Source organism: Symphalangus syndactylus, chromosome 8 (assembly GCF_028878055.3).
Source record: "Symphalangus syndactylus isolate Jambi chromosome 8, NHGRI_mSymSyn1-v2.1_pri, whole genome shotgun sequence".
Lineage (NCBI taxonomy): Eukaryota > Metazoa > Chordata > Mammalia > Primates > Hylobatidae > Symphalangus > Symphalangus syndactylus.
In genome coordinates this window covers 61,902,805-61,930,379 of record NC_072430.2, presented here as the reverse complement: position 1 = coordinate 61,930,379, position 27,575 = coordinate 61,902,805, and the positions used below count along the sequence as shown (strand labels likewise).

The following is a 27,575-nucleotide window of genomic DNA, read 5'->3' as shown; positions in this document are numbered from 1 at the left end:
TGCACAAAACTAGGTCATTGTAGGCCACATGCATCAAATGATGGCTACCAAAGAAAAACACGTCTTTAGGGAAAGTATGCAACCAGCTTCTCAGCTTGAGAAAGATCATTGTTAATACCACCATGATCCATAATTTAAAAAAATATTAACATTTTTTCTTACCTGGCAAAAAAATTCTACAAACTTCTTCTATAATTTGTATAAAGTACCCCAGGGTTCAATCTCATTCTTGCTACCCTCAATGTAGCAGTGCAAATGAACAGTTTGAAAAAGACATACATACACATTAGCGAAGTACTGTTAAAAGATTTATTGCAATAATACAATAAAAGTTTAGAAAACATTTGTATGACTCAAACTGGTTTGGAAGTTGCAGAGCAATGAGGAATTCCTGCAACATGATACTGTGAGGAGATTCTCAGACACTAGTCCTCTAACAGCATGCCACTGAATGCTCTTCTCCAAATTAAGTGAGTCCTTACATGAGTCCCGTCCACTCTACCCAATGGTCATATACTGTTTTTCCCCCTTACAGATGTGCAAAACTTTTCTTAGTTATATTCCATAACCAAAAAATGTCTTTAATAGACCATTTTAAGCAGCCTGTTTGGTGCCTGTGGGTTTTTATTAGTATTACCTTGTTTCAATAAATCATTTTAAAATGGAAAACATGACCAAGTTCTATGGCTTTTTGTTTAAACAAAATACCAGCTTCAATTTTTTAAAAAGCTGTTTACATAAGGTTCTGGCACCTACATGAAAGATTTTAATGAGCAGCAAAAAGAGGAGTAGAAAAAACAGTGGTTGAAATGTATACTTAAGAGTATTTACAGGGTGGATCCAGTGCAAAATAATGAAACCCAAAATATTTCAGCAGTGTAAGCCAGTATGTTGGTGTTTCAAAACCACAAAAGGGTTCGATCATTTAACCCTACGTAAAGTGCCTCTAGTTGATATTAACAACAAAATATATCCTATCCCTAAAGTTCCCACATCTTTGTAAATTTTGTGGAAGTACTCTAGATGAGTTTGTGATCTCTGGATTCTATTCTATTTAGCTTCATCTCACATTCATGGTTTCATAAGAGGCTTAAGAAAACCATGACTATTGCGCGTCTCTCAGTTGAAGTCAATCTCCACCACCAAGCTCCAAATCCCACTCTTACAACTCGTGAGACTAAGCTCTTACTTCTGAGGGTTTTAAGTAGCTAGACAACTCTTACAAGATCGTAAGTTTATTTGGTATCTGTTCAAGCCTACCATCTTCACTCTCTACAAACTCCAGAACTGGATGGGAAAATGGAAACCCAGCAATCAATCATGAAGCTGAGCACTTAAAACAGAGATCCCAGCAGTGTAGAAGAACCCACAAGGGGCCGGGCACGGTGGCTCACGCCTGTAATCCTAGCACTTTAGGAGGCCAAGGCAAGCGGATCACCTGAAGTCAGGAGTTTAAGACCAGCCTGGCCAACATGGTGAAAACGCTGTCTTTACTAAAATACAAAAATTAGCTGGGCATGATGGCGGGTGCCTATAATCCCAGCTACTCGGGAGGTTGAGCCGGGAGAATTGCCTGAACCCAGGAGATGGTGGTTGCAGTGAGCCGAGATGGTGCCACTGCACTCCAGCCTGGGCAGCTGAGCAAGACTCTGTCTCCAAAAAAAAAAAAAAAAAAAGACTACCCACAACGAGAAAAGCCTACTTCCTCCTTTCATGGAAAATTCATAGAGCCAAGGAATTTGTGACTACCAGATAGAAATAAATAAACTCTCCCTTCTGTAACTCTACCCAAAACTATACCAAACACCAAATATACCATTAGCAAAAGCTATATAGCACCCTGGACTTGGAGGCAAAGTATCAACTATAATTATCATTATGAGAAAAGAAGCTGGGGCATGGCAAACCTCTGAATGATTTATCAGAGGTGCTATCATGCCAATCACATAAGATACGGTAATAATGCCTGTTAGGACTCTCATAGGATTTCTTTTGGTAGTTGTTACATAGGATTTTTTACAATTATTAAAAATAAACTACTTACATATTTGTACATAATGCCTCCTTATAGTTTTCTTGTAAGATTGTCACTAAAAGAATGACAAGACACATGAGCTGAAAATGATCTCCTGGTGAGGGAAATTCTTTTTTTTTTTGAGATGGAGTTTCGCTCTTGTTGCCCAGGCTGGAGTGCAATGGCACAATCTCGGTTCACTGCAACCTCTGCCTCCTGGTTCAAGTGATTCTCCTGCCGCAGCCTCCCGAGTAGCTGAGATTACAGGCATGCGCCACCACGTCCGGTAATTTTTTGTATTTTTAGTAGAAACAGGGTTTCACCATGTTAGCCAGGCTGCTCTTGAACTCCTGACCTCAAGTGATTCGCCCGCCTCGGCCTCCCAAAGTGCTGGGATTACAGGCATGAGCCACTGCGTCCGGCTGGGAAATTCTTTATGTTGTGCTTTCCCCAGAACAGAGCAGAGCAGCGTCAGCCGTAAGGATCTGTGCTGCATTTCTGAGCAAAGCTGTGTCCTCAGAGCAACAAAGAGTTCGGGGAAACAAGCAGGATGGTTTCCCCTGAAAACACCTGCCACCTACTCAATCCCATAGAAAGAAAGTGGATACCACAAGAATGACCAGAGGCCACTTAACTAAGTGGCTTTTCCCCTGTGCCCAGACAGGCATTGAGCTTACATAAGGGAATGACCTTCATGACTTATTTTCACCCAGAAAAGATAAGTTCAATTTCAAAATGCTCATAGTGTGGATGGCAGGAATTCAATCAACTAGGTAAGAATAAGCTTAATTCCCCTCAGAATACAAGAAAATAGTTAAAAACTCTCGACATTATTGCAGCCAGGATTTCTTCCATTTATGGATGTGGGTCCTAAAGAAAAAGACTTTCACTTTCTTTGGTGTGTGGGGGAAAGAAAAACAGGAATGTCTGACAAACTACGACAGAGCAGCATGAATAAAATACGTGTAACTCACCCCTCCCAAACAAAATCAAAGGACCAAATTAGAAAGAAATTTCAAATTGCCTGCTGGTTCTCATACAAAAAACAATGGCAGAAAAACTCTTATTAAATAAAGAGCTTTTATCTTTCATGTCCTCATCATCAAGAATCACCTCTTGTGATTCAACCAACCTCTAAAACTTAAAGTGTCAGGAACAGTCTCAGCACCGAAAGAACCGGCACGCTGACCCATGTCTGTGGGCCCAGTGGCCCGGGCCCAGAGGGAACCCAAATCAACTGCTTCCTTGGCAGAACTGGCCACACGCACAGGTCCTTCCACCAACACTGGTCTGGGTAGAAAGACCTTCGACCCCTGTTCTATTATCATAAGCATGTTGGTCACCATCGTAGGCCACTTGACAAATAGAAATGTTTGTCTCCCTGCTTTAAAAAAAAAAAAAAACACTTTAACCTCTTTGTTCCAGGCACTATCTTAACTTAAACAGAAAATGTTTACTAGAGTGTAGGTGGGAAAAGAACTTTCGTGATGCAGATTTGGCATGTTTTGGTCCATGCTCGTTAACGGTGTCCAGTGTAAGCTTTAAACCAGGAGGTCACCGAGGCTGCTGCAGAGGAGATCATCCCACCTGCACTGCTGCTCGCGATGGGTGGGGACGCCTGGGTGCTCTGACTCTGGGAGACTTCCACGGACTGGGAAGGGATATCACAAAACCGGGGACTAGGCAAGTTCTCCCAGTCTGTGCCCAGGTCGGTTTCTTCATCGCTGACACGCTCATCTCCGCTCTCATCTGATTCTCCAGCAACTCCGGGATCCACAAATTCCATGGACTCCTCAAGGTCTGCTCGTACTTCAAAGGGCCCTGACCTGTGTGCAGACAGTGAGGGTCTCTTTAGGATAACCACCATTCTCAACACCAGAAAATATGCCATCTTCCTGAAGGCCCTCACCTGAGGGGATGAGGGACGCCGCACACCCCATTCATTCCCCAAGTCTGTGCAGCACTCCGTGTTGACATATGATTGCATTTTCCTTTACCCAAATAATCTCCATCCAAGTTAGAAATAAAATCATGATACCACACTTTCCCACAAGTCTGCCTACTTAATTGGTGATGATATTCACTGAGATTGCCCATGCTGGTCCTAAGTCTGACTTCCTGTTGTAAAGAACTGCAGTGTCTATGAAGTAAATACACGGCACTCCAATGAAACAATTCTAACAAAAAGCCACTTCATGTATACTCTGGATATTATTTAGTGTAACAAGTAATAAATGGTATACAAAGAAAACTCAGTGGGCTCCTGTAACATGTTTAAAAATATCACCACAATTTTCTAGGACACATTTCTAGCACAGAATGAGGCACAACTGTTTAGAATATATTCAGAGGCAATGTTGTATATTTCTGCACTGTATTTCAGGAGAAAACAATTTTTTATTTCCCAAAGGTCCCTAATAACACCCTCACTGCCAAGTCCAATAACCCTTTCTTAGGCTTCATCCTCTTTGCTGGCACCTCAGCACAGGGAACCGAGTCAGCAAACCTCAGAAGCCTTTCTGCATTTCTTTTTTTTTTTAAATTTAGACAGTCTCATTCTGTTGCCCAGGCTGGAGTGTAGTGGCACGATCTTGGCTCCTGCAACTTCCACCTCCCAGGTGCAAGCGATTCTCCTGCCTCAACCTCCTGAGTAGCTGGGGTTACAGGCACCTGCCAGCATGCCCGGCTAATTTTTGTATTTTTAGTAGAGACAGGGTTTCACCATGTTGGCCAGGCTGGTCTTGAACTTTTGAGCTCAAGTGATCCACCCACCTCCGCCTCTCAAAATGCTGGGATTACAGTCGTGAGCCACTATGCCCGGCAGCCTTTCTGCTTCTTTTCCCCCTCCCTTTCAAATGCCCCTCAGCTCCTGCTCCAGGGCAGTCAGGCTGCATGTCTTCCCTGTAGGCAGCCACCCCCACCCACTGCCTTCCAGGGAACTGCCCTGCAAACAGCTACAGGGTGGGACCAAGGTGCCGCTCTCTCCCTGCTGCTGCCCCCAAGATAAGCACACGATGCCTTGGTTCATTTAAGGGTTTCACTGATAATGACTTTGGGGAAAATAAGAGAGGTCAAAATAAATAGCAGGCAGAAATGAGAGCCTAGAATTGTATAGCCTGCCATTTCAGCCTATGGTCCCAAATTCTCCACAGCCTTCACAATGATGAAGGGCTAGCCCTGGCCTCCAACGCACCTCACCAGGTCTGCACCTTTGACTCACTTTTTACAGAAGCAAGCAGCCCTCATTCCTCCCAGACACCTGTGCTTCCCAGCTGGATAAAGCAATAATAATAGCTAACATTTATGCTCCAGGGACTGTTTTTAGGGCTTTATTAAATTGGAAGATATGCCATGGGGTTTCCCACTTGGTCTCCAGTGAGCAATTTACATTTTCAAAGAGCCCCACAGGCCGGGCGCGGTGGTTCACACCTGTAATCCCAGCACTTTGGGAGGCTGAGGCGGGCAGATCACGAGGTCAGGAGATTGAGACCATTGGCTAACACGGTGAAACCCTGTCTCTAGTAAAAATACAAAAAATTAGCCGGGCGTGGTTGCGGGTGCCTGTAGTCCCGGCTACTCGGGAGGCTGTGGCAGGAGAACGGTGTGAACCCAGGAGGCGGAGCTTGCAGTGAGCCAAGATGGCGCCAGTGCACTCTAGCCTGGGCGACAGAGCGAGACTCTGTCTGAAAAAAACAAACAAAGAGCCCCTCAGACTAGGGGTGCTCCCAAGTTTACTAGGCCCCACCCTGCCCAGAAGTCAGTATTTTGCAAGGGTGAAAGGAGTAGGACTTCCTACTGCCCCTTGAATTTCTCTGCCAGCAAACTATTGGTGACAGCACAGGTTTTAGCTCTAAGCACCCTTTTCTGTATCCTCAAGTTTCTCCTTGCACTTCATTTCTTTTCTCCCCTTTTTCTTTCCTTGGCAAACAGTTCTACTCTAGAGCCATCTTCTCAGATTCCTCTCCTAGCGCCACTCCCAAATATCCTCTGGTTACTAAACCCTCAGGCTTATCTCAGCTATCTGAACCAGTCTCAAAACTTTAGCTGGCTGGGGCTCCTCCCCTCCCACCTCCCGCTCTGTGTCTGGGGTCACCAGGGCTACCTGTTACCATTAAATAAGCCCCCTTTCCATTCTCAATTTGTCACCCTGGCCCAGGTCCTCAGCATATCACCACCACTTCCCACCTGCCTCATCTTGCTGGAGAGCTGCCTCTCTCCTCCTGGCATGAACCCACTAAAAATGTTCACAATTTAAATTCCTTCCCTGGGCTCCCTCCTTTACTAAACCCAAGATACTCTGATTCTGTTCTGTTCAGCTGTGCAGTCCAGGGGACCTCAGAACTGACTGCCAGGCTAAGTCTCTCATCTTTCCCAGGATCCCCCAAAGGTCCCAGTCGGCTTTTTACCACAGCTCGCTCCTCCCTTCCTCCCTTCCTTCTTTCCCTTTCTCCCTCCCTCCCTTTCCGTCCTTTCTTCCTCGCTCCCTCCCTTCCTCCTTCTGTCCCTCTCTTCTGTCCCTCCCTTCTTTCCCTCCTTCCTCCCTCCCTTCCTTTCTTCCCCAGTCAGCTTTTTCCACAGCTCGCTCCTTCCTTCGCTCCTCCCTGCTCCCTCCCTTCCTTCCTTCATTCCTTCCTTTTTACCACAGCTCCTTCTTTCCTCCCTCCCTCCAAGGCTCAGCCTGTTTTCTTCTTTGATGCTGCCTTCTCTAATCCTGGGGACTTAGTTTTCCCAGGAGACAGGCAGAAGGGACAGAGAAGAGGAAATGACATTTCCTCCAGGCAGAGTTCCCGGGGGACTCCAGTTCTCTGAGTGGAGAAACCCACCTGGCATGGAGCAGGCGCTCAGCTAAGGACAATGAAAAGCGACTGAATGGAAGACTCCTCAAGGGGCCAGTATGGAACAATTTTGGTTCCAATGATCAACCTACATTTCTGAGAAGCCACAGAGCAGGAGGAGGGTCCTGGCAGAGGCCCCTGTAATGTTTCTCCACCCAATGCCTCTCTCCCACCACTTCTAGATTAGAGATACATCACCTGCCTGCCAGACCCCAAGCTAGAGACACAGAACATGCAACCAGCTAGCAAAATAATTCATCCTACTTTGCTTAATGTCTTTGGGGAATAAAGATTATAAAATAGTTTCCTAATTTTAGTTTAGCTGAATAATGGATATCTTTTTATTCAAGACTCTGAACCAGGAATACTCATTTTCTCATGGTGCTGCAGGGAGATATTCTACCAATTAAGGCAACATAAGGATCTTTCTAGCTTTGTAAGTCACTTTTACAATATATCCTATTTCAAATATGTGGGAGTGTGTGCATTTATGGATACAGAGACTGCACAAAGGATAAGCAATAGGCAAAATATTAACAGGTGAATCTGGGTAAGGGTGTATGTGACTGTACTATTTTTATTTTTATTACTTATTTTTTTATTTTGAGATGGAGTCTCACTCCGTTTCCCAGGCCAGAGTGTAGCGGCACGATCTCAGCTCATGCAACCTCCACCTCCTGGGTTCAAGCGATTCTCCTGCCCTCAGCCTCCCAAGTAGCTAGCATTACAGGCACCCGCCATCACGCCCAGATAATTTTAGTACTTTTAGTAGAGATGCAGTTTCCCATGTTGGCCACGCTGGTCTCAAACTCCTGAACTCAAGTGATCCGCCCACCTCAGCCTCCCAGAGTGCTGGGATTACAGGTGTGAGCCACCATGCCTGGCCCTATTTTTATTTTTTTGTAATTTTTCTGTAAGTTTAAATTTGTTTCAAAAAAAAAAACAAAGTTTATCTTTTCAGAATAGAATCTTCAGTTGTGCCGGTCTGAATAGAAACAGGAAATCTCACCCAGGTTCCATTAACAATCTTCTCTACACTTTGATTCTGATGAAGCAGGTGTGAAAAGGGGACTTTTGAAGTTCTACTTCCTGTCCTCTGGCCATAAACTTAGATGTGGCTCACAGCCTAATTGTGTGTGCAATTCTCAATGGAAAACCTGACTCAAGAGTAAGCCTACAGAAAACTTTAGACCCGCTACAAAAATTCACCTCCAGTATGAGTGCCTTTTTCCCTCAACTACCAGCAATGCTGGATTCATCGATCCTTCCTATTTTTGTCAAACTGATGGTTGCAAATGCAAACTTGTTTTGAACTGCATTTTAAATTTTTTATTATTTTAATTTTTTTTTTTTAAAGAGGTGGGGGTCTCACCATGTTGCCCAGGCTGAAGTACAGTGGCTATTCACAAAAGTGATCACAGTTGACTGCAGCCTCCAACTCCTGAGCTCAAGTGATCTGACTACTTACATCTCTTGTGTGAGCCGCATGTTTTAATCTTTTGTCTATTTTTCTAATAGGTTGTTGGTCTTTCCTGTACTGATTTGAAATATTTCAGTTGTCTAGATTTTAATCTGTTGTCTGTTATAGAGGTTGTGAAACCTATCTATGACATGTCTTTTAGCTTTGTTTATGGCAGCTTTCACTAGACACACTCAGAGTTTTGACACAGGAAGATGTCTAACTCCTTTCCTTTATGGTTTCTGGGTTTTGTGGCTTACTTGGGAATTCCCTCACCACCCTATCATTATAAAACACTGTCCTTTTGCTTATTGTATAGCTGTATTTTTTAAAAATAAGGTTTTTTATATCATCTGGATTTTATTTTTCTATATAGAATGTGGTATGAACTCAACTTCCCCCCATATGAATACCCAACTGGCCCAACACTATTGAACCATTATCTGATTCAACGCCTCCTCTATCATAAGATTATATTTCCACACATACAAGAGTCTGTTTCGGGACTATTCTCTTCCTCTGATCACTCCACCTATTTGCATGCTAACAGCACTCTGTTTTAATTACCTTTATGCTATGTTTTAAATGGACCAACACCATCCCTCATTATTGTTTTCAAAACTTCCTTGCAGACTATACTTCTAGCTGAACTTTAGATCAGCTTGTCAAAGCTCCATGAAATACGATCAGTCTTCCTTTTGAGAAGTAGCCCTTTTGCAACACTGAGCCTTCTCATCCTGGAAAATCATAAGGGTTTTCCCGGCCTGTGGCTTTCTTTCAGCTCCACTCCTCATACAGTGTGTAGAGCCATTCAAAAAATACATGTGGAATAAAAATAAGCTTCATAATTTTTATAATCATTTTACATATATTTTATCAAGATCACTGCTATAGAATTTACAGTTTTTGCTGCTACAATAAAAGGAATACTTTTTCCATTAAATTTCCAAACTGGTTGTTGTTGGCACACAAGACAGCAACTGTTTTTTGTATGTTTATCTTTTTCTTTGTGAAGAGACAGGGTTTCATTCTGTCATCCAGGTTGCAGTGCAGTGGCACAAACTACCGCAGCCTGGAGCTCCTCAACTCAGGCGACCCTCCCACCTCAGCCTCCAGAGTAGCTGGGACTACAGGCATGCATTACCATGCCAGGCTAATTTTTTTTTGTTGTTGTTTTTTTACTCTTTGTAGAGATGGAGTCTCACTATGTTGCCCAGGCTGGTCTTGGACTCCTGGGCTCAAGTGATCCTCCCACTTCAGCCTCCCAAGTAGCTGGGATTATAGGCATGAGCCACCACACCTGGTTTGAACTATCATTTCAAATAGTTTCTTAGTTCTCTTGGATATCCAGTTCAATAATTATACCATCTACAATACTCTCAACTTAGTTTCTTTCTTTCCAATATAAATACACTTCACTTCTTTTTAAAAATGCTTTGCCTTGGCAAGGCCATCAGAGCTATGTTAACACAGCACTGATAGTAGGCATCCTTGATTTTTCCTGTGTAATCTATTACATAAATTACATCAATATCTATGTAAGTAACGTGCCATTAAGTATAACTTTCCTTGTAGGTTTATGATAGATATCCACTAGTAATAATCTACTTTTAACTTGCTAGTAATTTTTCCCCCTAATTATTAATGGGAACTGCATTTTATTTAATTCTCTTTGGCATCTATCAGGTCGATCTTATGTTTTTTCTTCTTTAATCTGTTAATGTGATGAAATAACAAATACTGGTTAACTGCATGAGTATCTGCTACTGTGGAGTCAGCCAGGTGTGCACTGAGACCCTTGCTTGGCTCCACTTGTACTGGCTCTGTGACCATGGCCATGAGTTACTTGATCATACTAAGCTTCAGTTTCTCCTGTTATAAAGTAGGAATAATATCCAAGGCAAGTAAAGTGGTTGGCCTTGTGTCAATAAATAGTGGCCCAATAAATATTAGCTCTTATTAGTAAGGATAAATTTTCTAATTTGAGCCCTTTACAGGTAAGGTACAGACAGAATGGTGAGTAAACTCACAGAAACCAACCATCAAAACTGGGATGGATTTCTAATGTCACATTTCCATGGCTTATGAACCAATTAATGGGATTAGGGGTGAGAGGCATGAACTCCCTGTAAAATGGCACAACATTGTAAGTATATGTGCAGTTTCCTGGCGAGTTCACAGCTTTTTATAAAGGAGTCTATGTTCCGGAAATGTTAACTATCTGAGTTGGGGAGGGGGAGGAAGCATAAGGCAATGTTTAAAGGCAGATTATCACCGAAAGTTAACTGCTGCATGGGGGAAGCCAGGCACACGCCTTAGTGGCCGAGGCCTCCCCTAATGCCTTAGGTTTCAGTAGATGGATGATGCGGAAGGGAATCCCAAAAGAACTTTCCCACCATTTGTCTTTTCTTGAGTTCTCTTTCAAAAGTGTAAATATATAACCATATCATATCTCTGCAGAAAGGTATGGACAGACTGCTAAGAGCAAGGAAAAAAGGGCAAACGCTCAGCACAAGGGTGCCTGGATGGAACGAAAGCTAAGTCTCGTACAGTATGTGCTTTCATGGGCTGAGAGAATAAAAAGATCTCACACACCAGCCCTGGTTGGTATTTTTTGTTTAACTGTTTTTAAGCTAATTGATTTCAAACCAGTTCATCCCCTACACCTCTAATACCTTTTATCTCCAACAAATGGTGATCAGATTGACTCAGTGATAAGAAGAAAATTGTGCGGCCAGGCACGGTGGCTCAAGCCTGTAATCCCAGCACTTTGGGAGACCGAAGCGGGTGGTTCACCAGAGGTCAGGAGTTTGAGACCAGCCTGGCCAATATGGTGAAACCCTGTCTCTACTAAAAATACAAAAATTAGCCAGGCATGGTGGCGCGCACTTGTAATCCCAGCTACTCGGGAGGCTGAGGCAGAAGAATCGTTTGAACCCGGGAGGTGGAGGTTGCAGTGAGCCGAGATTGCACCACTGCACTCTAGCCTGGGTGACAAGGGTGAAGCCCTGTCTCAAAAAAAAAAGGAAATGGTGAATTGGACAAGGAGTGAGAATAAGCAAAAGAAAATGTGCAGGAAACAGGACAGACACTAGGTAGGGCTAGAGAGTTCACAGCTTTTTATAAAGGGGTCTATGTCCAGGAAGGGCTGGAGAAGAAATAGACGCAGATCCAAAGACATGGTCTTTGGACTTCAGGGAGAGCACAAAAAGGAACACGTGGGTTCTTCAGCTGTGCTTTAGGTATTAAAAATGATTGATATTAATTTTTTCTAAGACATGATTATAAAAAAAAACCCATAAAAGTTCAAATATAATTACCTTTGTTTCTTTCTGTATGGGACTCCACTATTTTTGTCCGGTTTGAGGAGTTTGGGATTAGGGAACATGACTCTACTATGCCAATATACAACTCCTCTAACAGGATTCACAAAAACACTTAGAGAAAAGCAACAAATATCTCCTTACCTGCCTAGGTGTTCAGAGCTCGGACTGACCAGGTACATTAGATTCCTGAGGGTATGCAGTGGTTGTAATTGATCTAAATTTACATGCTAAAAAAAATTAAAGAACTGGTTAATATTTTCAATTATTTAACAAAGTAAAAATTAGTTCACAACCTATTTTTCATACCTGAGAAAAACAAAGGTAAAGAATATTTGCATTCAGTTTCTTCACTGCTCGAGTAAATTTCTGCTTGCTTAGATTTTCGCCACAAAATTCACTGTAAAACAAACATACAATTTATAAAGTTGCATTTTTTGAGGAAATTCTGTTAAAATCTGCATTTACAATGGGGAAAGGATTCCCTATTTAATAAATGGTGCTGGGAAAACTGGCTAGCCATATGTAGAAAGCTGAAACTGGATCCCTTCCTTACACCTTATACAAAAATTAATTCAAGATGGATTAAAGACTTACATGTTAGACCTAAAACCATAAAAACCCTAGAAGAAAGCCTAGGCAATACCATTCAGGACATAGGCGTGGGCAAGGACTTCATGTCTAAAACACCAAAAGCAATGGCAACAAAAGCCAAAATTGACAAATCGGATCTAATTAAACTAAAGAGCTTCTACACAGCAAAAGAAACTACCATCAGAGTGAACAGGCAACCTACAGAATGGGAGAAAATTTTTGCAACCTACTAATCTGACAAAGGGCTAATATCCAGAATCTACAATGAACTCAAACAAATTTACAAGAAAAAAACAAACAACTCCATCAAAAAGTGGGCGAAGGACATGAACAGACACTTCTCAAAAGAAGACATTTATGCAGCCAAAAAACACATGAAAAAATGCTCATCATCACTGGCCATCAGAGAAATGCAAATCAAAACCACAATGAGATACCATCTCACACCAGTTAGAATGGCCATCATTAAAAAATCAGGAAACAACAGGTGCTGGAGAGGATGTGGACAAATAGGAACACTTTTACACTGTTGGTGGGACTGTAAACTAGTTCAACCATTGTGGAAGTCAGTGTGGCGATTCCTCAGGGGTCTAGAACTAGAAATACCATTTGACCCAGCCATCCCATTACTGGGTACATACCCAAAGGACTATAAATCATGCTGCTATAAAGACACATGCACACCTATGTTTATTGCGGCACTATTCACAATAGCAAAGAGTTGGAACCAACCCAAACGTCCAACAACGATAGACTGGATTAAGAAAATGTGGCACATATACACCATGGAATACTATGCAGCCATAAAAAATGATGAGTTCATGTCCTTTGTAGGGACATGGATGAAACTGGAAAACATCATTCTCAGTAAACTATCCCAAGGACAAAAAACCAAACACCACATGTTCTCATTCATAGGTGGGAATTGAACAATGAGAACTCATGGACACAGGAAGGGGAATATCACATTCTGGGGACTGTTGTGGGTTGGGGGAGTGGGGAGGGACAGCATTAGGAGATATACCTAATGCTAAATGACGAGTTAATGGGTACAGCAAACCCACATGGCACATGTATACATATGTAACAAACCTGCACATTGTGCACATGTACCCTAAAACCTAAAGTATAATAAAAAAAAAAATCTCCATTTACAGTACAATTAGGTATAACACATACTCTGTGCCCTTTTACTCCTTAGTAAATTGCACTTAAAGACTTTCTAAGAATACACCATTCCCCTCAGAGAACAATTATACTGCATCTATACAAATTACAAATGCACATACCCTTTGACCAAGCAATTCCACTTCAGGACATTTATTCTACACAAATATCTGCACATTAATGAAGTGAATAATGTACAAGATTATTTCTTGAAGCATCAACAGCAGACTGGTAAGATCTTGACACCTTTACAGAAAGGCAAACTCTACAACTGTCATCTGCTTTACGCAGAATGGCAGTCAAAGGCTTACAACGGCCCTATGAGGCCAAGATTTGCACCCCATCTTCCTCTCTGCCCTCGTTATTCTATCCAGGACTTTGCAATTGCCATTCTTTTTGCCCACAGCCTCTTTCCTTAGGGGTCCACACAGCTTGCTTGCTCCCTCCCTCCCTCCCTCAGTTCCCCTATGACCACACACCTGCCCACTCAAACACAGCAAGCCCCTCTCTCACCACATTCCCTTTCTCTTACCTTTTTTTGTTTTTTAGGCAAGGTCTCACTCTGTCACCCAGGCTGGGGTGCACTGGCATGATCATAGCTCACTACAGCCTGCGGCCTCAATCTCCTGGGCTCAAGCGATCCTCCCACCTCAGCCTTCCAAGTAGCTGGGACTATAGGTGTGTGTCACCACATCCAACTAATTTTTTTTTATTTTTAGTAGCGACAAAGTCTGTTTCCCAGGCTGGTCTCGAACTCCTGAGCTCAAGTGATCTTCCTGCCTCAGCTTCCCAAAGTGCTGGGATTACAGGTAGGCATGAGCCACCATACCCGGCCCTCTCATCCTGTTTTAATGTTCTCCACAGCACTTACTGCCATGTGACGTGCTGTTGATTTGTTTACTATTTATGCTGGGCCCTCCATGAAAATGTGAGCTCCAAGAGGGCAGGGATTATTTTTTTGTCACCAATGTACCCTCCAGTGTTGGCACGCAGTAGGTACTTCATAAATATGTGTTACATAACTAAAAATTTTAAAAGCAAAGTGTAAAACACCATAGTATAGCATACTACCATCTGTGTTTATTTAAAGGGGGAAGATGATGGCCGGGTGCAGTGGCTCATGCCTGTAATCCCAGCACTGTGGGAGGCAGAGGAGGGTGGATCGTTTGAGCCCAGGAGTTCAAGACCAGCCTGGGCAACATAGGGAGACCCTGTCTCATACAAAAAAATACAAAAAAAATTAGCCAGGTGTGGTAGCGTGAACCTGTAGTCCCAGCTACTCGCGAGGCTGAGGTGGGAGGATCGCTTGGGCCTGGGGAGGGAGGAGGTTTCAATGAGCTAAAATCGTGCCACTGCCCTCCAGCCTGGGCGACAGAGTGAGACTCTGTCTCAAGAAAAAAGAAGAAAGCAAACTTTTAATTTTTTTAAAAAATTAAAAAGAATAAGAATTTTTTTAAGTGGGAGAAGATGGTAATAATATGTTCATATATGCTTGAAATGCAATGATAGTTGGAGGGTAGTAGGAAGGTTGTAGTGCAAACTGGGTAGACTGCATATCTTTAAATTTTCTGAATTTTATTTATTTATTTTTGAGACAGAGTCTCACTCTGTCACTCAGGCTGGAGTGCAGTGGTGTGATCTCAGCTCACTGCAACCTCCAGCTCCTGGGTTCAAGAGATTCTTCTGCCTCAGCCTCCAAATAGCTGGGATACAGGCGCGGGCCACCACACCCAGCTAGTTTTTGTATAAATGTTTTGAATTTTAAACCATGTGAGTTTTTTATTAAACAACAACAACAACAAACAAAAAGAATTCAGGGCAGGGCACAGTGGCTCACCTGTAATCCCAGCACTTTGGGAGACCGAGGCAGGTGGATCACTTGAGGTCAGGAGTTCAAGAGCAGCCTGGCCAACATGGCAAAACCCCCCTCACTCCTAGAAATACAAAAATTAGCCAGGCGTGGTGGTGGGTGCCTGCAATCCCAGCTACACAGGAGGCTGAGGTGGGAGGATTGCCTGAAACTGTGAGGTGGAGGTTGCAGTGAGCAGAGATTGCGCCACTGCACTCTGGCCTGGGCAACAGAGTGAGACTCTGTCTCAAAACAACAACAACAAATCAAAGAATTCAACGGCTACAATTTAACATATGAGGATCTGCAGCAAACCCTCTGAACATCCTGATACTCCCCTTTATATTCTCTGTGGTCTTCTGGAAGACTTCATGTACGATTGTAACATAATGAAACGAATCTGCACATAAGGCTTTTGAAATTAATCTCAGTATTTCAATCCGACCTTCTCTGTCTTGATAATACTTACATTCTTATTTTTGGTTTATTGGAATAAATAAGGACAAAACAGAAACTTGAAAGAGCCATGATAAAGATGACATTACCACCTTCAATTACTTGCCTGTTGCAGAGCTTTTTGGGAAGATTTATATCAAGTATATGAGACAGAATGTTGACCAGCTGAGTTGCATAGCACAGCGCAGCACTGATGGTGTAGGCAGGGTTACTCTGCTCCATGTCTGCAGTAAGAAAACCACCACCATGTACAAAACCTTAATTCCAACAAAACTACTAACGATCCACGAGTTTATCATTTATGATTTTATCATGATAGCACTGTTACGTTTTAGTGCTTACTTAATAGATGCTCCATGACCAGACATAAATGGTCCATTATTTGTGTGTATATATATATATATATATATATTTTTTTTTTTTTTTTGCTGAGAACAATGTAACAGAGCAAATGGGCCTAAATAGACCCAACATAAATGAAATTAAAGTCTGACCTGCGTGAACCTGATAACGTAATATCAAAACAATGAATGCCCAACTTGAATGTCACCTCCCCAGAGAGGCCTCTCCTGACAACCCTGCGGAAGAGTCATCCCTTCCTCTGTACCCCATCCTGCCCCAGGATGCTCCCCTAGTTCCTTCCACGGCACCCACTCAATTTACAGCATCTTGATCATTTACTTGCTTCCTACCTTTCTCCCCTGAGAAGGGCAAAGGGCCACATCTGTCTTGGTCACCTTTGTATCTCCAGCACCCAGCAGTGTGCATGACACAAAGCATGAGCTCACTAAATATTTACTGAGTGACTAAATGAACAGTCTTTCTCCACCAAAGAGAAACTGCAGGGGTTTTAAAGGGTTTTTCCATTGGGGCCTTTCAATCTCCATTTAGGACTACTAAAACACATTACAAAGTTATACACTATAAATATGGGTCTCAACAGGTTAAATATACTTCTTTAAATAATGTCCTCATATAAACAAGGCAATATTAACCCCCAAAAGGTGAGACATCTAAAAAATGTTTTCAGTCCATCAAGTGATAAATGAACAAACAAAATGTGGCTTATCCATACGATGGAATATTACTCAACCATAAAAACGAATGAAACACTAATATATGCTATCATGTGGATGAATCTTGAAAACATTATGCTAAGTGAAAGAAGTCTGACACAAAAAGCTATATATTCTGTGATTCCATTTATATAAGTTGCCCAGAACAGGCAAATCTATAGACACAGAAAGCAATGTGTGGTTGCCAGGAGCTGAGGGGAAGGGAGAGTGGGGGAATGTGACACTTTCATGCCATGGGGTTTCTGTCTGTGGTGATCAAAATGTTTTGAAATGACATGGAGGTGATGGGAGCACAATGCTGTGAATGTACTAAATGCCCCTGAATTGTTCACTTGAAAGTTGTTCATTTTGTTATGTCAATTTTACCTATAACTCTCTCTATATATAGATTTCAAAGGATATGCTGCTTCTCACCAGGCCCCTGGGTTGTTTTCTTCTCCTCCACCCAGCTGTAGTAGGCAGAGTAGTCCCCATTGTTAGGAAGGCTAATCCAAGGCCCTGTAATGCTAATGCTGGTGTCTCCGTTGTGATCATCACAGACCCATCGTCCTGAGAGGTAAGTTGTCCTCCGGGCTTCAGCAAGCTTGCTCACAGTGCTGGAGGTCATGGCGTTGTCACTCTCTGAAGACACATCTGCGGGGTCTCTACAAGTAGGAAGACACATACGGATTTCAAGAGAGAGGGTTTTTAAGGGCATGCAATATACCTGCAAGACATGCTAGAACATCGAAAAGCTGCCTATGAGCACAGGAATTTTACATTAAATTTTTATTTTTTATTTTAGAGACGGGTGTCACTCTGTTACCCAACATGAAGCGCAGTGACAGATGTAATCATAGCTCACTGAAGCCTTGACTCCTAGACTCCAGAAATCCTCCTGCCTCGGCCTCCTAAGTAGCTGGGACTACAGGTACCTACCACCACACCTGGTTAACTTAAAAAAATTTTTTTTGTAAAGATGGGGTCTCACTTTGTTGCCCAGGCTGGTGTTGAACTCCTGGCCTCGAGCAATCCTCTGAAAGTGCTGACATTATAATCATGAGCTACCGTGACCAGCCAAAGTGCGAATATTTCAGTTGTGAGCTACCATGCCTGGCCATGAATTTAACTGAAATATACATAGATAAGAGCTTGCTATCAGAAAGGAAGATCAAACCAGCTGTGGCACAGAAGCCCACACAATGTGAGGAAGACGGAACCATGAGGTAGGGCTGAACATATAAGGTTTTCAAACTACTTGGTCTCAACACCTCTCTACATGTTTAAAACACTTTGGAATCCGAAAGAACTTTTGTTTATATGGGTTAGATTACTGATACTGAATTAGAAATACTGAGAAAAATATAAATAATTCATTCAAAAATACCAATAAACCTATTATACATTTTTATGAAAAAAATCTTTCAAAACAAAAAATTAGTAAAGAGTGACACTGTTTTACATTTTTTAAACTCTCTTTAATACTCAAAGTCTTTCTGTTGTTCTTCAAGTAAAAATAGCGTCCCCCAAAAAGAGCAGCTAGTTCAGCGTGCAGCTCAGTCTCTCAAGTGCTTTTCCCTGAGCCAGCAATGGTACTTCAGTGTGCAGCACGAGGGCCTTACGCATGCTTCCTATGCCATCACATGCCACAGCCAGCCCTGTATTCACAGGTTCCGTGTCTTGAACTAACCGAGGACTGAAAATATTCGGGAAAAAAAAAAAAAGAAAATAAACAACAGGGCTAGGTGCAGTGACTCATGCCTGTAATCCCAGCACTTTGGGAGGCTGAGGCAGGCAGATGACTTGAGGTCAGGAATTCGAGATCAGCCTGGCCAACATGGTGAAACCCCATCGCTACTAAAAATACAAAAATAAGTGGGGCGTGGTGGTGGGTGCCTGTAATCCCAGCTACTCAGGAGGCTAAGGCAGGAGAATTGGTTGAACCTGGGAGGCAGAAGTTGCAGTGAGCCGAGATCATGCCACTACACTCCAGCCTGGGTGACAGAGCGAGACTCCATCTCAAAAAAACAAAAACAACAACAACAACAACAAGAACAAAAAAAAACCAAGAACAAAAAAAAAATAACAACAAGCCCGCCATGATGGCTTATGCCTGTAATTCCAGCACTTTGGAAGGTCAAGGCAGGTGGACTGCTTGAGCCCATGAATGGTGCTATGATCACACCATTGCACTCCTCTGAAAGTGCAATGAGACTCCCTCTCAAATCAAAGAACAAAAAAAACCCACCATGAGAAGTCACAGCAGGTACAAATGCAGTGAGGGGGAAGAACATAGTGTGCTTGGGGAACAGAGATGCTCAGTGTGGCTGGTGTGTGGGATGCACAAGGGAAGTGCCAGGAGATGGTACTGGGAAAGCAGGTAGGAAGCAGGCAGTCTGGAAAGGGCCTTCTGTGCTGCACCAAATTTAGATTCTGTCCTCTTGGCCAGTGGTTCTTCTTATCTTTCCTTCTGCCACAACATACGTGTAAGATAGCTGCTACCGCCTGATAAGACCATGGCCAGTTCTGAGCTGTACTGCTACGTCTCCCTTCTCCCACAAGAAGTTGAGAGAAATACAAACAAGAAACCTTATTAGAAGGGTAACTTTAAAACCACCAGCGTCTTTTAAAAAAATTAATGGCATATAACATACACTAAATAAAAGATTAAAACAGCACAGAAATAGCTTTTCTTCACGTTTTCTCTTCGTGTGTGTATTTTCTTTTTGAAAAAAGTCAGCCTTACAGAAAAGTTGCAAGAATTTTAAAGTTTCCCTGTATACACTTCACTCAACTTCCCCAAAGTATCAATTCAGGAAAATATTATACAATAATCACCACCAGATAATTAGCACTGCTACAACACTATTAACTAATTTACAGACCTTATTCAACTCTAACTGTCCTGCTAATATCTCTTTTGGGGTTCAGGACTCAAGATCACACATTGCACTCAGCTGTCAGTCTCCTAAAAACTTTCTATTTTGCTCTATTTTGAATCTGCCTTTTTATTTTTCTATTTGTCAACTCTTACTAATGACAAAATACTTAGAGTCAAGAGAGCAGCTTCTCAAGCTGGAAGTAGCAATCAGTCTTTTTGGTTTTTAGGAAGCCAACTCTGGCAACAGACTAAAGGACAGACTGAAGAGAACAGTTATGAAACTAGCAATAGTCCGGTGAGTGTCAGTTTCCAGGAAAAGGTGCTGGAGAGTGACAGCAGCCAGAAGAGACAGGAAAATCCTCAATTAGAGCAGCCTGGTGGCTTGTGGGAATAAATGGAAGCCTTCGGTAGTAGTTTCCAAATCTGCTGATCAGCAGCAGCATCAGGGAAGTTTAAAGATATAGAAGTATTATAAGATGGACTGGGAGGTTGGAGGGGTGCCCTCTGGAACCTCTATTTCTCAGATGAACAGCCAGATGGGGGAACCACTGTCCTGTCCATCCCACCAGGGGTTATCCATGCACTACCGCCTAAGACTAAAGTCACAGTATTCAGTGCTCGGTAACAGTTAACACAATAAGCAGCAGTCACCAGGAAAAGGCTAAGTCAACATGTAGTGCCCACCATCTAAGAGACCCCAAGCTCTAGATGTTTTCTTAGGTATTTGTCATGATTTCTCTGTGAAAAAGGCATTTTTAAATCCCCATTTATCAGACAAGGAAATCAAGATTTTGAGGTCCAAGAACATGCCTCACAACACACAACTAATAAATGGCCCAATACTGCCCATCAGACGGTTCTCTGTTTTTGTTTGTTTTTTTGAGACAGAGTCTCGCTCTGTCACCCAGGCTGGAGTGCAGTGACACAATCTTGGCTCATTGCGGCCTCGGCCTCCCGGGTTCAAGCAATTCTCCTGCCTCAGCCACCTGAGTAGCTGGGACTACAGGCACGCGCCACCACGCCTGGCTTATTTTTGTATTTTTAGTAGAGACAGGGTTTTGCCATGTTGGCCAGGTTGGTCTCAAACTCCTGACCTCAGGTGATTCGCCTGCCTCGGTCTCCCAAAGTGCTGGGATTACAGGCATGAGCCACCACTCCCAGCCATCAGATGGTTCTTAATCAGGAGTGTGAGTCAGCACCTCATCTAGAAGCTCCAGGACAGTACACAAGCCTGGGCCCCACCCCTCACCTGGCTGCCTCCCCAGCTTTGTGCGGTGCGTACTGTTTGTTGAAACAGATAAGACTTATGTTCCATCACCAGGAAAACCAATGACCCTAGAATAAGGCCCAATAAATGAGGTAATGACATACTTTAAAAAGTATCTGGAACTTGATCTATTCCTGGAGTCAAAAGGCTTGCTTAATGTACCTCACACCAGTCTTTACTTCCTCGATTGGAAAAATGACAGAGGTGAGCTCTAATATATGGGATCGTCGAAGATTTGCCAGACGCTCATAATGACTTCTTAAGTCAATGGTCTTTTTTTCTACCAGGTCACCAAGTTTGCGATTATGCCTCTGAATCTTCTCCTTTTTCTCTTGGTGCCGTTGTGCTCGACTGTAAAGCTTCTGATTCTTTTCCTTGGTTTTGAGAAGGCCTTCAGAATCTAAAATAAATAAATCACACCCAACAATTATCTCTGCAAATAGTTCCTGTGTACTGCAGAGCCCCACCCCACAAACACGCATGTTTTCCCTTGCAATCTAAACTGAAAGCAAAACCTGAATAATATAATGTTCACTAAGTGGAAAATTTGAGAGTTTAGTTCAAGTAGATATTACACATAAAGCAAAGAGAACCATGATTAAAATGACTCTGGATCTCTATTTGTAATCACTAGTAAAAGGAGTCACTCAATGACTATCGAGTTTAAGTTTAGCACAGGAAGGACCTGATTCTCCTATAGTGTGCACCAAAGAATAGTCATATTGGGCAGAAAAGAGATCTAATTCAAGTTTGAAAAACTTACTGGCTATCTGATTTCCCTAGAAACTTCTTAGGTGTGCCTTGGGCTATAATCAGAGAACCCAGGGATAATCTCACAGCAGGTGGACATCCAGTAGAGGAGAAGGGCAACAGAAACAGCCCAAGAGCTCTGAAAAGTCACAGTGGAGTGTGGCAGCAACCAGCAGGGTGGGTGGGAACACATCTGGTGAGGTATCTAGACACACATGCCCAGCATTTTAAGTGCTGCAAGGGAAACAAAAGCCTGGCCACACAACCACGAGGAGACATACACTCGTCCTGTCAGATTTAGGTCCTTTTTGTGGAGTCCTTTCGAGTTCTGGATCCTACCTACACCTGCTAGGGCTGTTGGGCTGTAGCTAAACTTCACTTGAATAACAAAAACAAGCTGTAAACTCTCAGACAGATATCTAGGAGTTGCTTAGTCAACTTAAACCCAAGTTCAAAATCAAGTTCATTATTTTTCCAGGAAAATCTTCTCCAGTTTCCCTACTTCAAGATTATTTTTGACGTGTCCACTGCCTAATCAACCCCTTGATGGTCAATTCCATTCCCAGTCCAAGTCTTTCCTATCTAGGCCTTTCTTTTCATTCCTACTATCACAATCCTAGTTAACGCTCACCAACACTCTGCCTATCTCCAACACGGCTCGACTCCACGCCTTCATGCCCTCTTTCACTTGCTCAATCTTTACAAATTATAGTCAATGCTCAGTGGTTCTCCACTGCCCACCAAATACAGAGCAAACTCCTCAGCCTCAAGGCCTCCTCCAAATTGGTACATATCCCACAGTTACCCTCTGCACACTCTTCGCTCTAGCTGTACTCAATTGCAACATATTTCAAATCCTTTCTGCAAGATGGAACCACTTGAATGTATGGATGGATGAATGCTGAATCAGTTATCACTCCCTAACACTCAGGCTATCTATTTGCTCCTGTTTTCTAAATGTTTGAATTTTACTCATTCAGGGAGGCCCCCATCCATAAACACTCCCCAGACCTTTTGCTCTTTGGAACCCTATGGTAATGTGTTCGGATTCTTCTGATGGTGCATAGCTCTTGGTTCCCCATATGAGGTCCTACCGAAGCCTTGCTGTCTCCTAACTAGGGTATAAAACGCACCTGATAAATGTCCGTGGGTCCAAACCACCCTCCCACCCTCTTTCACTGAGCACCACTGAACTTAGGTATTTGGTTGCAAGCATTAGATTTCTGACAGTTTTTTTATTTGTTTTGAGACGGAGTTTCGCTCTTGTTGCCCAGGCTGGAGTGCAGTGGTGCCATCTTGGCTCACTGCAACCTCCGCCTCCCGGGTTCAAGTGATTCTCCTGACCCAGCATCCCAAGTAGCTAGGATTACAGGCACACACCACCACACCCAGCTAATTTCTGTATTTTTAGTAGAGATGGAGTTTGCCCATGGCTGATCTCGAACTCCTGACCTCAATGTGATCCGCCCACCTCAGCCTCCCAAAGTGCTGGGATTATAGGCGTGAGCCACTGCACATGGCCGATTTCTTAAGTTTTGAAACAATCAGCCAGGTGTGGTGATGGGTGCTTGTAATCCCAGCTACTTGGGAGGCTGAGGCAGGAGAATTGCTTGAATCAGGAAGGTGAAGGTTGCGGTGAGCCGAGATCGTGCCATTGCACTCCAGCCTGGCGATAGAGCGAGACTCCATCTCAAAACCAACAACAACATCTCTTTGTCATCCTGCTTAATGTGAATGTCCTAAAGGTTCAGTCTCTTGGTTCCATCACATGCTAACTTATTTTCATTATCCTTACCAAGTGCTGAAATCTTTACAAGTGCTGAAATGAATCTATCCAGCCATGATCCTGAGTCATACAGCGGTCAGATTTTTGGGGGAGGATCCATTTCAAATTTATTATCATGACCACTCGCAGGTGGCAGGAAATCATCAGTCACCTCATCTGCACCCAGTGCAGACTCAGCAGGCAGTCATCCTCTCTCCCTACCATCTCCCCATAAACATCAAAATGTTTGGTGCTGTATCTGTAATCTACTCTTGCTTCTTTAGATAAGTAACTCTGACTATAGCACAGATCAACTCAACACTACAATTGCATATAACCTAACTTCCCTATCTATGCCCTATATCTGTATTATACCATATAATGTATATCATGAAACCTTAAGTCAAAAGATTCTAGAGAAATAATTCATCAGTCTCTACAATTTATAATTTGTGCCCTTTCGTGACTACATGTCGTAATTCAACAACAAGCTCTTAAGCATGAGTCCAAGCATAGTTTCTGGAATCCATTAACACCTTTAAAATTGTTTGCAGATTTTCTAAGTCTGGTCTAGAGGGTGGGAAGGAGACATGTACATTCTAAAAGAGCAGCAGTTCCCAACCCTGGCAAGTCATCAGAACCACCTGGAGTAGTGCTATTCAAAGTGCGGTGTCTAGATCTGGGCCCATCTGTAAACTGTTACCAGTCATGAGGAGAGGAGGACAGAAATACAGAGTAAGCACGTGGAAGCTTTTTTCAACACGGCAATTTGACACTGCCATAACATTCAAGCATGTGATCATTTTCCTAAGTCCAGGATAGATCCTAGGGTTCTCTCTAGATTTTAAAAGGGTCACCAGGTGAGTGATGATTTGCTAGGGATGAAAACCACTGTTATAGGGTCCACTCCTTTAGATCTATGGCTAATTCCTTGTGGTGGTTGTTTTTGTTTTTGGGAGTTAGGAATGTGTTAAAAAGAGCTGATCAGCGCTTTTAACATGCTCATCAGAGAAACACGCATGCTCAGTAAATTCAGCAATTTTCAGGAGGTTCACAGATGCCCGGTGGCAAAGCCCTGAATATCATGGTAAGATGGGGAGAGCGTGAACTAATGTTAAGGAATGGGTTTTGATGTTGCTACTGAACCAGAGCCTTTGGAGAATGCATGCAAGACTGGGTGGAAAGTAGGTTCTATATAGTTCTGGGCACTGTTCACTGTGCTGCCCTAATTCTCTAGTTTAGTAATCCCGTGAAACTCCACGTGAGCACTTTATTAGGACAAATGTTTTCAACGGAAGCTTTACACCATTACATGCCACTATAAAAGACTTGCTTCTGGAAGCAATGAGTAGACAAGAAAATGTATTCACGAGGTCTGATGGTGACTCATTCTAAACTTTAAACAGTGATCTTCAGAAATTCATGGACTGCAGCTTGCTGCCAGCGCTCATTTAATGTTACATAAACATGCTCTTTGAGTCTGAAGTAAATCTGATTTTTAATGTGAAAATAAAATATAAAAACTGTTCTTGGAGTTATTTCTAAACAGAACTTGTCTCTAATCCTAATGTAACAGAAATGTATATGATGTTACATTAGGATTAGAAAAAAGAGTATTCTTGGGGCAAATGGGAAATGGGTTAAGGATGTAGGACTTCTAAGAGAATTCATTTTGACAACGACCTATGATAAAGTGTACAAATATGATGTAAAATTAATACAGATTACGATGTGGAGACTCACTAAGGGAAAAAAACCAATATTCTGTGCTTCTGGCATGAGCCAATAATTATTACAAGTGAGTACCAAGTTAAGACTCTGAGCTTCCTGTTAGCCAGGGCAAATAGGAACATACATTCCTTAACTTTTTTTTTGAGACAGAGTTTCGCTCTTGTTGCCTAGGCTGGAGTACAATGGCACGATCTCAGCTCACCGCAATCTCCGCCTCCCAGGTTCAAGCAAGTCTCCTGCCTCAGCCTCCTGAGTAGCTGGGATTACAGGCGCCTGCCACCATGCCCGGCTAATTTTTGTATTTTTAGTAGAGACGGGGTTTCACCACGTTGGCCAGGCTGGTCTCAAGCTCCTGACCTCAGGTGATCCACCCGCCTAAGCCTCCCAAAGTGCTGGGATTATAGGCATAAGCCACCGTGCCTGGCCAACTTTTTTTTTTTTCTTTTGAGACAGAGTCTGGCTCTGTTGCCCAGGCTGGAGTGCAGTGGCGCAATCTCAGCTCACTGCAAGCTCTGCCTCCTGGGTTCACGACATTCTCCTGCCTCAGCCTCCCGAGTAGCTGGGACTACAGGAACCCGCCACCACACCCAGCTAATTTTTTGTATTTAGTAGAGACGGGGTTTCACTGTGTTAGCCAGGATGGTCTCGATCTCCTGACCTTGTGATCCGCCTGCCTTGGTCTCCCAAAGTACTGGGATTACAGGCGTGAGCCACCACGCCCGGCCTGGCCAACTTTTTTAATTGAGAAAAGAATCTGGTTATTTAAGGCCTCTATAATTGTGTATTTAATTTTTAAAAATTCCTTATACAAATGTTTTACAAGGAAAGATGAAGGCGAGTAGTAAAATTCTCCAAGTTGCCACGGCCCCACTCCTCCCTTTCTTTCTGTGTCCCTCTAGTTTATTAATCCCATGAAATTCTACATAGGTGCTTTCTAGGGCTGGAAGGAAGGATGTGAATTACTTACTTTTCTCCATTTCTTCGTTTCCTTTACATATTGTTTGTTTTAACTGCTCAATCCTCATCTTGCAGGACATTATTTTCCATCTCTGAAAAAAGCATGTAATAAATATCACAAACGTTGGTCTCTTATGATTAATATGATTATCTACCTGGGATCACTGCTTATTTTCAGATATGTCAGAAAACATAATGAAGAAAAAGACCTTATGTTACAGCTTTTGTAACTATGGAACATTACGAAAAAGAGAACGATGTTTTTTTAGTTCAATGCAGAGAAAAGAGAAATTAGGCCAGTGCCGTGGCTCATGCCTGTAATCCCAGCACTTTGGGAGGCCAAGGCGGGCGGATCATGAGGTTAGGAGATCAAGACCATCCTGGCCAACATGGTGAAACCCCGTCTCTACTAAAAAAATACAAAAATTAGCTGGGCGTGGTGGCACGTGCCTGTAATCCCAGCTACTCGGGAGGCTGAGGCAGGAGAATCACTTGAACCAGGGAGGCGGAGTTTGCAGTGAGCCGAGATCATGCCACTGCAGTCCAGCCTGGCAAGTGAGTGAGACTCCATCAAAAAAAAAAAAGGAAAGGGAAATTACAAGAAAGAAATTCACATAGTTTTGTATGTATCAGTAAGCAAAGAGAAAAAAGTTGGACATTCTCTAAACCCACTCTATCTATATAGCTACTAGCCACATGTGGTTACTTAAAACTCAATTTAAATCATACAAAATAAAAAATTCAGTTCCTTACTCACACCACCCTCATGTCAAATGTTTGACATCACATATGGCTAGTGGCTAACAGACTGGACAGCGCAGATACAGAACTCAAGTCTCATCACGCAGAGTCCTACTGACGTGCGGCTCCAAACCTCTAGTTCTGGTTACTGAGGAGACGGTTAACATAACCAAGTCATCTCACCCAATAAGCAAATAGTACTTGCAAGTTAATAAAAATGGCAAAAAACATTATTTTTTCAGTGCATAACTCAAGTAAGATTTCCTGAAAAGCCTCAGAAAATTATATGAAACATGAAATTGCCTCTTTATATTACCAGGAGTTAGGTTCAGCACCCCCTAAAGCAGCGGTCCCCAACTTTTTTGGCACCAGGGACCAGTTTTGTGGAAGACAATTTTTCCACGGACAGGGTGGCCGATGGTTTACAGGGATGAAACTGTCCCACCTCAGATCGTCAGGCTTTAGATTCTCATAAGGAGTGCACAACCTAGATCCCTCACATGTGCAGTCCATAACAGAGTTCGCACTCCTATGGAAACTAACGCCACCATTGATCTGACAGGAGGTGGAGCTCAGGCGGTAATGCTCACTCGCCCTACTCACCTTCTGCTGTATGGCCTGGTTCCTAACAGGCCACAGCCAAGTAGGTATATGTGGCCTGGAGGTTGGGGACCACTGCCTTAAAGTGAACAAAGGATCAATAAAAATAGGATCTATGGCTGGGTGCAGTG

At 42.9% G+C, this 27,575-nt stretch overlaps 1 protein-coding gene across 1 annotated transcript in view; it reads right to left on the bottom strand.

Annotated features, from left to right (window-relative positions):
• Positions 1 to 295: 295 nt before the first annotated feature.
• Positions 296 to 27,575, bottom strand: part of ATG14 (autophagy related 14) — a 47,862-nt gene continuing 20,582 nt past the window's right edge. Inside the window, exons 4-10 of the mRNA XM_055289293.2 lie at positions 26,114 to 26,195; positions 21,063 to 21,300; positions 17,188 to 17,417; positions 15,804 to 15,921; positions 11,941 to 12,031; positions 11,776 to 11,861; positions 296 to 3,840 (exon numbers count right to left, since the gene is read on the bottom strand). Coding sequence (XP_055145268.1) covers positions 3,534 to 3,840; positions 11,776 to 11,861; positions 11,941 to 12,031; positions 15,804 to 15,921; positions 17,188 to 17,417; positions 21,063 to 21,300; positions 26,114 to 26,195 — 1,152 coding nt within the window. The 3' untranslated portion in view covers positions 296 to 3,533. The remainder of the gene's footprint in view (positions 3,841 to 11,775; positions 11,862 to 11,940; positions 12,032 to 15,803; positions 15,922 to 17,187; positions 17,418 to 21,062; positions 21,301 to 26,113; positions 26,196 to 27,575) is intronic.